This window comes from Papaver somniferum, chromosome 9, assembly GCF_003573695.1.
Source record: "Papaver somniferum cultivar HN1 chromosome 9, ASM357369v1, whole genome shotgun sequence".
Classification (NCBI taxonomy): Eukaryota; Viridiplantae; Streptophyta; class Magnoliopsida; order Ranunculales; family Papaveraceae; genus Papaver; species Papaver somniferum.
Window position 1 is genome coordinate 144,250,350 of NC_039366.1, and position 14,366 is coordinate 144,264,715.

The 14,366-nt window shown below is 38.0% G+C and overlaps 1 protein-coding gene across 1 annotated transcript; it reads right to left on the minus strand.

Moving 5' to 3' along the window:
* Window positions 1-206: 206 nt before the first annotated feature.
* LOC113312671 lies at window positions 207-1,151 on the minus strand. The gene has a single exon (XM_026561406.1). The coding sequence runs from the start codon at window positions 1,149-1,151 to the stop codon at window positions 207-209; it is 945 nt and encodes a 314-aa protein (XP_026417191.1).
* Between the last annotated feature and the right edge of the window lie 13,215 nt (window positions 1,152-14,366).

Here is a 14,366-nt window from a genome sequence, read left to right on the forward strand (position 1 = left end):
TCAAGTGGAAGGATGATGTTGTCGTTGTAGATCCTTACTTCTTCAAGTCTTCGCAATACTTGTAATGTCTCATATCCTAATACTTTCAAGCTAACTTATACGAAGTTGACTCTAGTACATAATCAAGCGACCCTTTAAATGAGTTTATGCTCACTAAAATATGACAACCAAACTTGACATGCCAACACTTGGTGGGTTCAACCGAGCTATGGTCTAACAACTATTGCTAAGTAACCATGAGTACAACTCAGTATGAAGGATCTCTCACCATCACTCAGGTCTGCACCCGATTCCAAAGTAATGTTTTCTTCAGCGTCATTGAAAGTGATCAACTGCGAGACCAAAGGAGGAATCGACACCCAAGGACGGAAATTAAACTCATGCTCATTATCTAAAACACTAGTGAAGCGTGTCTTGCTTCGAGGCTTCTTTGTAGACCAACGCATAATTCTGGCTTTATCCTTCTCAGAAAGAACATAACGAGCGTCAGCATTCAATCCTTGCATGATGCTACGAGGAATTGGTGCATAATTCTTCAAGCGCTCCCACCATAAAGCTTGGAGAAACATTGTATTGGCATATGTTTCAATTTTCACGGAGCCATTGGAAACACTGGAATCCACGAACAAGGAGTCCAAATTGGAGAATAGTAAACCCAGGAACAGACTACCAACAAGAAGTTTCTCACCTTGAGCTATCTTAATAGCGAAAGAAATCACGAATGGTTTCAGCAAGTTTCGATTATCTTCAAATACATCTCGGGACAACCACATGCACAAGAAAGCAGCAATGTTCAATATACCATCCACAGGTCTTTTAGGAGTTCTATCTCTCGGCCACCAGTGCCTCAACCATTGAGAATAACAAGACTTGCTGGATAATTTGTCAATAACATTCATTGTAGCTGTCAAGACATCAGAAATTGCATTCTCATCTGCCGAAAGTGGTGTAGGGAAATTACCCGTGACTGGAAGATGCAATAAAGCAACCACATCCTCTAAAGTGATGGTAAATTCTTCCCACCTGCATATGAAAGTATGAGTAGGAACACACCAACGAGCAATCAAAGCTACGATACCTCTCACGTCATGATAAATCGACAACTCCCCAGCTGACTGGATAGCTCGTGTCTCCTGTGCGCAGTCCAACATGGTTCTCACATGAGTCTACCCCAACATATGTCTTGCCCATCCGGAGAAATCTGTCAAAGGCTTTTGAGAAATCTTGAAGTCTATATGTGAAGCAACATAATGTCCTCCGTGTAGACAAAATCGAACAGTCGCTCGAGGAGACACCAATTTTCTCTGAACAATATCCATTGGATCTATAAGGAGTCGTAACGAGGAACCTGGAAGACGTTTTTCAGGTCTATATTGAACCACAAAGAAACTGTCATCAGTGTTTGGAACATTCTTTAGTCCAACTGTTTCTTCTTATTCTTTTTCGTCAATAGAAGTTTCATCTACAGAGGTGCCATTTTATGAAGTTGCATCGGTGGAAGCATCATCCCTAAAAGCATCATCCCTGGGAGCATCGTCTTTGGAACTACCATCATGAGAATCAATCATCTTTGAAAGGTTGTTGTGACATCCATACAACATTTATACTTCAACACATCATTCAACAAACCAATAGATCATGGAATGGAAATGTGCATCTTCAAAAATGGTAACATTTAACTCTTACCTGTTTAAAATTTCACTAGTTGTAGTGATTATCACGCAAAATCTCTAGAATTTGTTCGTTTCCTAAAACCTGCAGAGGCGAATAAAAATTCATTATTTGAAATCATAAAATGATTTTCATAAAACTATTAGAAATTCACGAGACTCCTATCATGTGAACGATTCACATAATTTTCACCATGTGAGCAACTCTCACCGGGTGAACATTTTTTGGTTTTTGTGCATACACTGACAAATCACAAAATCCATACAAACAACATTTTATCAAATATTGTTTACCTCTAAAAATTGCTGAAAATCAAAATTTGATTTTACATAAATTTTGAGTCATGAATAAAAAAAAAACTTGAATAAGTCACGTAAATTTTTAAAAAAATTATTTTCGTGATTTAATAACTCACGTAAAAAAAAAGTCGCTCGAAACGAACGTTTGTTTGTCAAATGGGTCTTTTTTCTATTTTGCAAGGGTCTACATATTACAAAATAAATTTTGTTTCAGTGAAAATTCTCAAACAAAATTTTATCATTAGACACAGGTCTATTTCAAAAATCTCTCTAATTCTAGGAATCATTATTTATTACTTTCACTAGCGAACGAGCGTACGTTCCTAAAAGAAGTATTTATGTGAAAACTCATGCTTTGAAAATAAAATTTTGATTTTCATGAAAGTTCATAAACAAAATTTTGTCACTGAACACATGCCTATTTCAAAATATATGCATAATTCTTTCATATTAGGGATTATCATCCGTTTCCTAAACCGACGGACGGACAAACGTCTATTTGCTAAAATAAATTTCCATAAAACCTAAGCATGCATGCACACATGAAATTTTGTTTTGAACAACTCATGAAAAACTAAGATCACAACAAAAAAAAAGAAAAAAAATCGGACTTACCTGGTCGGCGCCGGCCGGAACTTGGCCGGACGGTGGTCGACAACGGTCGGCGATTGCTGTTCCGGTGAAAAAAAAATCTCCTCTGCTCGGGTGTGAGTAAATCAAAGAGAGGGTGGTCGGTTGGTGAAAGAAAAATAAAACTTTAGGGATTCTTCTCTTTTATATCAATTTTATTTCCATAAAACCTAATAAAACATGGATTTCCTTTTTGGGCCTGGGCCCGCAAACGCTAAACCAACCAAAACTGAACGCCTGACTGTCCAAATCAGCGGTGCTTCATCTCTCCGTGCTCACGGTATGACACTCTATCATACTGTCAAGGTCCTTACCCATTGTTTGCTCGTACATGACATCATTGGAGCAAATCAAGGATTCTGAAAATGCCTTTGTACGACTAAGTCCGACTGCTTATCCCGTTTACTGGAAAATCGCCATCTAATGCTTACTGCGGAACATGACTGTCCCTCACTAAGCAGGGGACTTAATATTGATAGTGAATTCTCGACAAGGGCTAAAATCGTAAAATCATGATACTGCATATTTCTGACCCGGCTTCAGGAATGCATGTGACGATTCGTGTTTTACGATCCGTGAACCGTTTCACGATCTCTGATAGAGCGAACATTCCTCTCAGAGCCACGATGAATATGTTTCTCGAAAGGCCTCCCAGCTGAGCGTTCGATGCTGCACATTTCATCATGCCCTCTACGTAGAATAACATAATTGGGCGGTCCTCTAGACATAATTGTTTGTTAGAGGACTTAACGCCTTTAGGACGTCGACGATACTCTTTATTCCCTGACTACGTAGGGAGACCCCGCTATACATAGAAGAATGATTGGGTGGTTCTCTGAACATAATTGTTTGTCGGAGGGCTTGACGCCTTCAGGACGTAGACGACACTCGTTGTTCCCGGACTATGTAGAGAGACCGCGTATAGATTTAGGCGGCTCTCTGGACATAATTGTTTGCTGGAGGGTTAAAAGCCTTCAGGACGTCGACGCTGCACGTTGTTCCCTGACTATACACCTTTCAGAACGAGTATGATGCTCCAACTATCTCATATCTCGATTCTACAATAGATTAATTCTACCGTGACATTCACCGACTGAATTCCTAGAAAATAATTTATTTTATCTCATTAATCCGTTTCATGAATCCACTGGCTGGATTTCATGGATTAGTAATAGATACTCAACTCATTTTATTACTCTGTTTCATGAATTATTCCCAGATGAATTTCATGAATTAGTAATAAATATACAACAATTGGTCGTCTGACCATCATCGAGTAAGTCCTGAGAAAATGGTGCAAGTGTACTGACAATGATGCGCAAACGAGCACCCAAACGCACGAATGAACGATTAAAGTATGGACGAACAAGCGACTGGTAGAGAAAAAACAATATTAAATAAAATAAATGAGAGGCGCGGGACTGGACCCACCGGCCGGCCGGCCGACCATGTCGTCGTGGCCGGTCCCCCTCTCCATTATTTTATTTTATTTTTCTCCCTCATCTCACAGAGATACCCTCATTTGAGCAAACTCCCTCATTTAAGAGAAACTCTCAATTTTCCATACTTTTATCAAACAAAAATAGGGAAAGGTGTCACGAGACCGGGCTACCTAGCCGGCCGGCCATGCCCTAGCCGTGGACGGTCCCACACCTCACAATTCCTTATTTTCTTATATTATTTTTTCCATCATCTCATGGAACTCCATCGTTTGAGCGAAAACCCTAGTTTTTCAATATTTTCTCAAATATTGCTCAAACCATGGAAAAGCCAAAAAGTCAAATGGTCACACGACCGACTAGGCTTCTCACGTAAAAAAATTAAAATATTATTATTTTAATATTCTCAAAATATCAGTCACATGAGCAAAGTTCTGCTTTCTCATTCGAACAAAATTGAGAATTTCAGTCAAGATCAAACTCTTCTGAAAATCCAAAATACTGCTCAATCGCTCGTCAGAAAATACAAAAACTCTCACGACTGAGACAAGGACACCGCGGTGACACGGGCACGTTGGCTTGACCAACCAAGGCCGGCCCTAAGGCTTGCAATGATCCGGTCCCACACATATTCACAATTATGACCTAATTTGCTATTAATTGCTCATATTGGGTCCAAACTCTCTCTAACCAACTTGAGACTCGCTCAAACGACCGTCATCCGGTCCCACGACCACCAATGGACGGTTCCATGCCCTCTTGGTCGGTCCCCATCTCTTCATCATTAGGTTTTATTACCTAACGCTCACACGAGAAATATTCTTAATAAATGATCAACACCAGCATTTGATCATTCTTTCACCAACCGGTCAACAAAAGACACTGGTGCATTCTCATTCGAGCACTTCAGCACCACATGGTCGTTCACAATCCCATGTGGTCGGTCTCACCTATTTTCAGTAATTCATCAATTGACGAAATGATCAAAAATTAGGGTTTCGAACAAACGCTCCACAAATCATAATTCTGACCAAGTTCAAACACTAATAATTTTATCCAGCAATCAGCATCTGGATTAATTATACAATATGGTCCTTACCAATATTTTAATTATTTGGTCACGCTACCAATAATTTATCAAATGAGCAATACTTGCTCAATTGTTCGAATATTGGTCCATCTATCAACATTTATCAATTCATCGAATGAGCAATACCTGCTCAATTGCTCGAATATTGATCCAGCTATCAATATTGATCCACCATTGCACCGAAATTTTTTAAGCCTAAACAATTGATACCACACAATAAAATAAGACAAGAATAGTTTTTCTTAATCGGAACCAATTGAATCGCACACACATCCATACACACATAATGGAATAAAACATCAATTGTACCGAAATTTTGTTAAGCAAAAGCAATAGATATACGCAATGAAATCAGGCTTTTCTTAAACAGGAAAACAATTAACTAACAAGATTGTTACCTAAAATTTCGCATCCTCTTCTCCAATATGTTTGCATCTTCTTCCAGGGAGAATTAATATCGAAATATCATTATGTTGTCATTCTTATGCAAAACAAAAGAATAACAACAACCAACCTTTACCACAGAAAGGTTGAAAACCGGTTTTTAACTATTGCAAGTAAAAATTAAAAACCCCGAAACACATATGCTTTTATGCTAAACCAAATGATTCAACATATTGTGACTTTTTCACACATTGTTTCAATCAGAACCCTTCATGATTCTTTGATAAAGCCTACCAACATGGGCTATGAATTAATCCTTCTAAACCAAAAAGTCACCCAAACCATAAGGGTTCACAACATTATGAGATCGAATATCAAGGTAGTAAAACCGAATTCAAACATCCCATAAACATACATAGCAATAATATAAAGCATTAAAGCACAAGCTATGTAAATAAAAAACTATCACAAGAAAAATTATAAATCAAATAATTTTATTCATAATAAGATAGTTTTATTCATAATAGACCTAATACAATCATTGAAAGAAATCAAAAATTGATGTCTATTTTCCTTTGCAACTCAGTTATTGGGAAGAACATTTCTCGTGACCAAGTGTTTTTTGACGCTCTTCTTCAATTTCCGATTCTTGGTTCCAAAACTCTGATTCAATTTTTTGAATTCCTTCAAGAGTTTCTGGATCTTTTCGAGCAGCAAAGCCCAGCTGTTTCTGAAAACAGTCAAGTTTTTTACCGATATTTTCAAGATGACCTAGAAGAGACTTGTTCATAGAATTTGGTGAAATTGTTTTAACAACATCATTGTGAGTTTTCCCCTAATCATTTGACTTATAGTTTTATTAGAGACAGTCGTAATGCTCCTCATTTCATCAACGTCATCTCCCGCAATGAATTCACAAATTTATGTGATTATACATGGAAAACCGAGGTGCCTCTTTATTCCTTGTGAGGAAATAGAATCTGAGATTTTGATCGTTTGGATAACAATAATTCCACAGAGATCAATTTGAGAGTCTTCTTTCAACAGGAAATAGACGAATTCAGCAAAATCCTTATCCCAAACTGACTTATCTCTTGTACTTGCAAATAGGGTAGCTAAAGCAAGTTTACCGAATACCCTTAGGTGGAAGGGTATATCTTTTGTTGGTAGTCTACCACTTTCCCATTCTGTTGATCTTCCAATGAGATGTGTTGAAATGGTACCCTGTTCAATTTCAACTCTAGTAATCAAGTGATTACATTCCTTATTGTAATTAATAGCATTAGATATTGTGTTACGATCAACATATTAGATTCCTCGACCAACAAGAGTAACAAAGGAAAGTTTTTTATGATCAATATTATGGATATTTGCATAAAAAACTCTTAACATATCAGGTGAATATTTTTCAAAACCAAAAAGTTTTCCCCAGTTTCGATCTTGAACAAACTTCACATAATCCTTATCTTGGACATCTGGATCAAATTTCTTTTCAGTGGTAAATTCCATTCCCTTGAGAGTTTCGTATTTCCTGAAACAAGAGTTGTCAACAAAAAGAGCAAAATCATTCAATACTGTTAGGAAATCTGATCTTATCAATATCATCAATCCTGACTCGATCATCAGCTGGTTTGGTTCTTGATTTCTTTTTCCCATATTTGCAAAAATATGAAAAACCCTAGTTACGGTTTCGACCAATCTTCCCCAATATGTTTGAACACATAGCAAGAGCTTATCTTTTATAGGAAGAATTGATATTGAAGACCGGAAATAACTAGTTTTAGAAAATACTATCAAAATCGGAAACCGAGACTTGTGGGGATACAATTCCGATTTTATATCCAGGTCTTTCTTTTGGAAAATCGTTTTTTCATGGACTGGATCTTTATTTAGGATTGATTCCATGTTTTTGTCCAAAGGTCTGTTTACTCTTTTATTACCAGAATTTGATATTATTACTTGAAGTTTACTCAAGAATTTTCTATTAGAGTATACAAAGATAATTTGAACAAAATATGATATTTCTTAAAGATGCCATCAGAATCATAAACCCGGTAATATTTCAAAAGATCACTTGCTTCAGTAAAACAGTTGTGATGTGTATGAAGCAATCCATTGTTAATAGAATTATGAACTGAAAACTCATTCCTTGTAGGATTACATATTTTCCATAAGTCGCATCCTAGACGGCGATACATTGACAGTTTTAGCTCTGAAAATGTACATATATATACTTTGGTAGTTCATCCAAAATACATTTAAGATTCCAGATTTTTCTAGAACGCAATATCCATGGTTCATATAATGAAAAATTCTGAGAGGAATCTTATGTATTTTCGAGATAAAACCTTTTTCATAGAGTATTGTACCATTGTTACTAAGCATGTTAATATCCAGGACAATGATATACAATTCTATGACATCCTAGTGATTATGTAAGCCTCTCAAGACATACATGAACATAAATCCAATCCCTAAAACATTTAGGAACAAGAGTATTACATACTTCATCCGTGTCTTCCACCACAAATTTTTGAAGTAGTCAAATCATGTCGTTACGTTAACTGAATCGACCATTAGATTCAATTTCTTATAGGATGGATCGCACCAAACACAGATTGTTAGATCTTTTCGTGTTTGCCTGCTCTGATACCAATTGAAAAGATGAGGGTACCCAAATATACCTCAATCTAAAACTTTTCCACCTATAAGTCCTTTCTCCGAAAGTGATTGTCTATAGACTGAGTCGAGACAGTACAACAATTAGAATATCCAACCTTTGGTTGTTGATTTACATTGATTGACACTTGGATATTGGTCTTTCGTACCATCCAAGTTATCTCTCTTGTATTTATTTAGACTCGCAGATTTATATTTGCTTGAGCAAGAATTAAATCGAGAGATTGAGATATTATAACTCTTTGATATACTTTATTAAGATTGAGTCTAGTTGATTATCTTGAAAGTATATTGGAGTTTGTCCATACAGATTGCTAATCGAAATATTGGGTGTGGTTGTTGTACCCCCGCTTTTTCAGCTATCAATATTCAGTAATTTATCGAATGAGCAATACTTGTTCAGTTGTTCGAATATTGATCAAACTAATATTCAGTAACTTATCGAATGAGCAATAATTGCTCAATTGTCCGAATATTGATCAAACCATCAATAATATTCAGTAATTTACCGATGCTCGAACATTGATTCAACTATCAATATTCATCGGACAATATTTGCTCAGACGAGCAATATCAACATCATTCATTTCATTCAAGAACTATACGTCCCAGCAGACATGTTCGATTCATGAATCCTAAAGCATTCAAAAATCATGCTCGACTGAACAATACTTAGACCCATCGTCTAATCAAGTCAACGACTGACTAATCAAATACACGTCTGCTTTGCAGACTCCACGTTCGTGAGACATCAATCACGTCATATGGGGGATATCCATTAGGGTTTTTTTCTGGTGGCCTACAACACGTGTGTTCATCCACGATGAGAAATATGGGTAAGTCGTGAAAGCGGTTGAGGGAGTTAGCAAAGTAGTGGGTGGACAATAAACCAACCCTCTCATGTACGAGGAACTGGTGAAACCACGATTTCCCACTTTCCCACTCTTTCACTAGAGTAACTGTCACACTTATTGGAGATCAATGTGTTTACATTCTAGCAATATAAATAAGTCTCTGAGTCCATGATTGAACAATAGACAGAAAAAACAGAAGAATTCTGATTCGAGCAATCACTCTCCAGAATTCGATCAATCAACCAGAACTTATTCGAACCCAGCAGTTCATCATTTGCAGAAACCCACAACACATTCACTTGATCATCATTGATCTCATACACTTCTCAGCTTCCCTCCTACAGATCGACCCATCTCCCTCTTCGTGACCGAATTTACTTTGGAACGACGATTGACTTGGTTTAGGCCGGAGTCCTACAGATTGATCTCTCGAACTCAAAGCACTCCCGTGCAGTGCATCTGTTTGAGATTAAGCAGTTTGCTCGGTTGAGGAGTCTCGTCCGCACGGTCGTCTCTTCACTTCCCTAAAAAAATAGCAAATTGTTTTCCCCATCTACAGATTGGCGACCATAGTCTCTCGGTTGCAATCTCAAACTTTTCACAAAATGGTTGATCTTAGGTCAGGTTCAGTTACAAATCCTAACTCAAACAATGCTAGCACTAGCAACAATGGTGGTACTCCAGAGACCACTCCCGCTTCCAATATCGGTGTTGTTGATACCACTCCTCCGCAAACCAACATTGGAAGCAATCCTCTCTTCGGACGATCTCCTGAAGAAATCAGAGAAAATCCACCTACCATAGGCGATCTCATGGAGGTGCAAGAAAATTCTTGCCAAAAATCAGATTGATATGGCTAATACTTAGAAGGAGTTGTGCAATTACCTCAAAACTCTCACTGACAAGATGTCAGAGAAATTTCAGGAGAAAGGAAAATCCAAAGAAACATCTTCAGTTGCTGATCCTGAAGTCACTCCAATCCATGCAGTAGACGACGATGAAGTCCACAAGGATGCAGATAACTCACTAACAAAGGAACCAGCAGGCTTCATCACTCGTGAAGACCTGGAACGCTTCATGGAGGATCGAGGTAAAGACAAAGCATCATCTTTTCATCGTCATCAACCTCCATATCCTGCTGCTATGCAAGAATCCTCTCCTAATCGGAACCTTCACACTCTCCGGACAACCAGTCAAAGAAGCATTTCAATCATTGATCGATCATATCTGCGAATTGCTTTATTTGTCAAAGGCTCAAAGGATGGACATGTTTGCGGCTTTGAACCATATAGTGTCTGGGAAACGACTATCCATTCCGGAAACACTCTCTAAATCTCCAGTCACTGATAAAGAGATGTATGACTGGGGACTGCTCACCACAGTCAATCTCAAAGGAAATTAATTCAAGTGAGCGTTGGTCGATGTTGGCACTGCTGTTAATATCATTCCTTTGAAAACTCTCAGAGCTGCAGGCATCACCCGACAAAAAGCCACTCATGCTTCTGTCTCAGTCAAAGATCACGAAGGAATATTCAGAGACGCATATGGTTACATCTTTCTCAAGATGAAAGTTGGTTCAAACAAGGCGGAAACCAAATTTCATATAATCAGAGAAGATCCAAGATATGACATGGTCCTCGGACGGACGTGGATTCATGCTGGAAAGGTAACTACAACACCTTCAGCTACACATTACTCTGTTGAAGAAAGCTCGGATTCATAAGAAATAAAGGATGATCCATCATTCGAACATCTGGGGAAAGTTCAAGCCTTGATAGGACTTACACAAAAAACTGAAGAGAGCGCACATGAATTCGTCAAAAGATTTCGTACTCAGGCAAGTCTTATTTCCCCTCATCCGTCCATATTATCAACTTTCAAATATGCTACCCTGGTCCGGGGACTCAATTTTACCATAACAAAGCTCCTACCAAAACGTTATGAGTGGTAGTCTCGCCTCAGCATATTACACCAAATGTTTAGAAGCGGAGCCTCTACGAATTCAGCGTCTAACTGATATGTTCATGTCTGGAATAATGGACGAACACAACAATCACTATCCTAAGTACTCTCCTTTGCATGAGTGTCCATATGTGCCGCAGGATTGGAAAGCTCCACAAACATGGAATCCCACTGTACGAGGAATTCCAAACCAGCAGAGGATATTCAGGGCATGAGCAACCAAACCTAACAAGTTTCATGAAGGGGATTTAGTTCTCAAGACAACTAAACGTAATCTCCATTCCACAAGGAGCTCTAACTGGGAAGGGCCTTTTAGGATTACTAAGTCGACAATTGGAGGATACTACAAATTGGCTGATATGAAGGGCAAGACAAGTGTACCAGTATTTCACGAGAATTGGCTCAAAACTTTTGACGCCTGGGGCATTCAGCGCCCTAGGTGCTTTATGTTAGAAACAAACGCTCAAGACACCTAACGTTTGCATTTTAGGATTTTCTTTCACCTGTATTTTCAATTCCTCCAAAACGCTTGCAATACTTGCATTCAGTATTTGAATTCAACAATTTATCAGAGTTCTTTTATTCTAAGAAAATATTTATCAATTCCAAAAGAAAATCCTCAATCACTCACTTATTCAAAACCAAAATAAAATCTCACATGTCTCAGAAGTTCAAGGTTCAAGAAATTATGGAAAGGAAAACTAGAGGAAGCCGGGAAAATAAGATTCCTGCTTCTATGCATTCTCTAAGACTTGCAAGGCCGCTTTTTCCAACTCCAGTTTTTCAGTGAATTCAGCAATCTTAGCCATTTTCTCCACCACAACATCACTGGTAAAAGGTATATTATTCTCTACTGTGCCCTTGATGTTGTTGATCCTTTGATGAATCCACTTCAAGTTGAAACCAAGTTCTTCAGATTTCTTCAAGTTGTACTCCCAATCAAAGAGTACATCTTAAGTAACAGTATATCTCGCCCTGGTCTGTATATCATCTATGACACGCAAGATAGTTCCTACTTGCATTGTCAAGAAGTAACTGCGTTTTGGTTACTTGGCAACAACAATGTGACCGTACATTTTCCACAATTTCTCATACATAGAAGTATACCCTATGGGAACACTAAATCCACTAACTAATGTATGATATGAGAGTAATTCACCGAATGAGGGATCACAGACAACCCCCGCATTAGGGTATTCATGCACTATTATGCGGTTCTTAATCATTGGAGCAACTTCAGCAGTCGTAGGAACAATTTCTTCTATTGTTGGAGCAGTCTCTTCCATTATGGGTCCGGTTTCTTCTACCTCAGAAGTGATGATGATTTGAGCTTCATTCTCCTCTAAAACTTCAGTAACAACATCCTCATGGCATTGAGGTATATAGATGGTAGCATCATCAACTCGATTCACCTTATGGTTTGAATCATCATTGACTCCATTATTCTCAACTTCGGCATTTGGCACCTAATATGAAGATTACATGAGCTTAGGACGCTCCAATCATAAAAATCAAAATTCAATCATAAAATCCAGCATGTAAATGAACTAATACTATCTAAGTTCTTTACTATATGTTCAAGACATGAGCAAATAGTGTGAAAGTCATAAAACACGTTTTTCAACAAACTCGTCTGAGGAGATTTTACACTTCCCTGTATAAGACGACGAACTGGGAGCAAATCGTAAGGATCCTAAGGTTTAGTAATATTCAATTCTTGTATGGATGTTCTCTACAACATATCAAAATTCCATAGCAATCTGATAAACGAGCGAAGATGTGGCCAAAACATTGGACTACATGCCAGCTGAAAATTTTCTGAAAGTCTCCTGGAAGTTCACTGTTTCGCCACTTTCGGACCTTAAACGTGCTCTAAATTAAAAAAGCTTCTTTGAAAAAGCTAGGAAATTTCCTAGGCATGAGGATACATGGGCAGATCATGAAAATCCGACATCGGATGAAGATTTTATGGTGTTTTTGCTAAAAGATTGGGTTCTGAATTTTCTGGTGACGTATTTCGGCAAAACTTTTCATTTATTCATAAGAATTCTCATCTATTCATAACAAATCAGCAATATTATAATTCTATGAAGAGAATACAAAATGGATACTTACTTGAGGAGTCTCCAAGTCGTTCGAAAGATTAACATGGTCGGCAGTAACATTGGGAGCACCATTACCTCCATTTGGTCCCAATTCTTGAGGATTCTCTTTCTCACTACCGTTCGAAGACGAGTGAACGGCATGACCGTGTTGATCTTCACGACAATATTCTCCTGGATATATCCGCAACAATCATTATTATTATTTAAGAAGTATCATGATTGATTATACGAAAAAATACTTACATCGACTTCTTCATTAGTGTTGGATTCCTGAATTGTGTGTGTGGGAGCAAGATGAACCGTCAATGACCGATGGAGGAAAATTCTGAAATAAATTAACAATATTTTTTTCGGATCCTAATCACACGGATAAGAAAACCGTGATGATAAGAGAAGTGCTAACAACTCACCAAAGAAGCGGCTGGGGACTGCACACTATTCGCTATCATCCTATAATTCCTAGTCCTGAGTTCTCCGCCTCGGAGACTTTCTTCCATTTCCGTGAAGTCTTCGTCGATTCGAGCTCTTACTGTACGAGCATCCTCTGGTAAAATTGATAAAATTAAGATACATCATTATGTCTTCATAAAAGTCATATAAAGAATACTTACTTGTGAACATCTGGAAGTACTTTCCTCTTATCACCACTAGAAAGATGTTTCAGCCTTGGCCTCTTGGAAACCATCTCAGTAGAGGGAGGTTCTTGCACCGGAATCCGAGCATCCATTGTGAAAGCATGTAAACGAAGAAGTGATTCCAAAAGGTTACATAACCTGGAGTTGCATAGGCGACCCGGTCGGAGCAAGGGTACAAATACTCACGCCAATTCAAGTGTGTGCAATCTAGAGAGGTTTTGATTTGGTTGACTGATGGTTTTTCCTTCCGAACATCTGGAACACACTGATCAAGACCCATTTGTCGAGCCGCTCTATCGATGTTATATTCCCCACCATAAATTCTCATGCATTACTAATGAAAAGACGAAGGTACCCAAATATACCTCAATCTAAAAAATTTCCACCTATAAGTCCTTTCTCCGAAAGCGATTGTCTATGGACTGAGTCGAGACAGTACAACAAATCGGTTCACACTTCGTGTGATCATCTATGGATACGAGATCGAGACAATACAACAACGAAAGTATGTTTACTTGATAAGAGGTTCGGACTTAACCAAACACAATAGGATTACTATCAAGTAAATAGGAATTAACGTTTGTGTAATTTACTTTAAATTATAATAACAACAATTAT

Excerpts from the sequence above, each read along its gene's own strand:
- LOC113312671 (XM_026561406.1), bottom strand. The coding sequence starts at position 1,151 with ATGTTGGACTGCGCACAGGAGACACGAGCTATCCAGTCAGCTGGGGAG.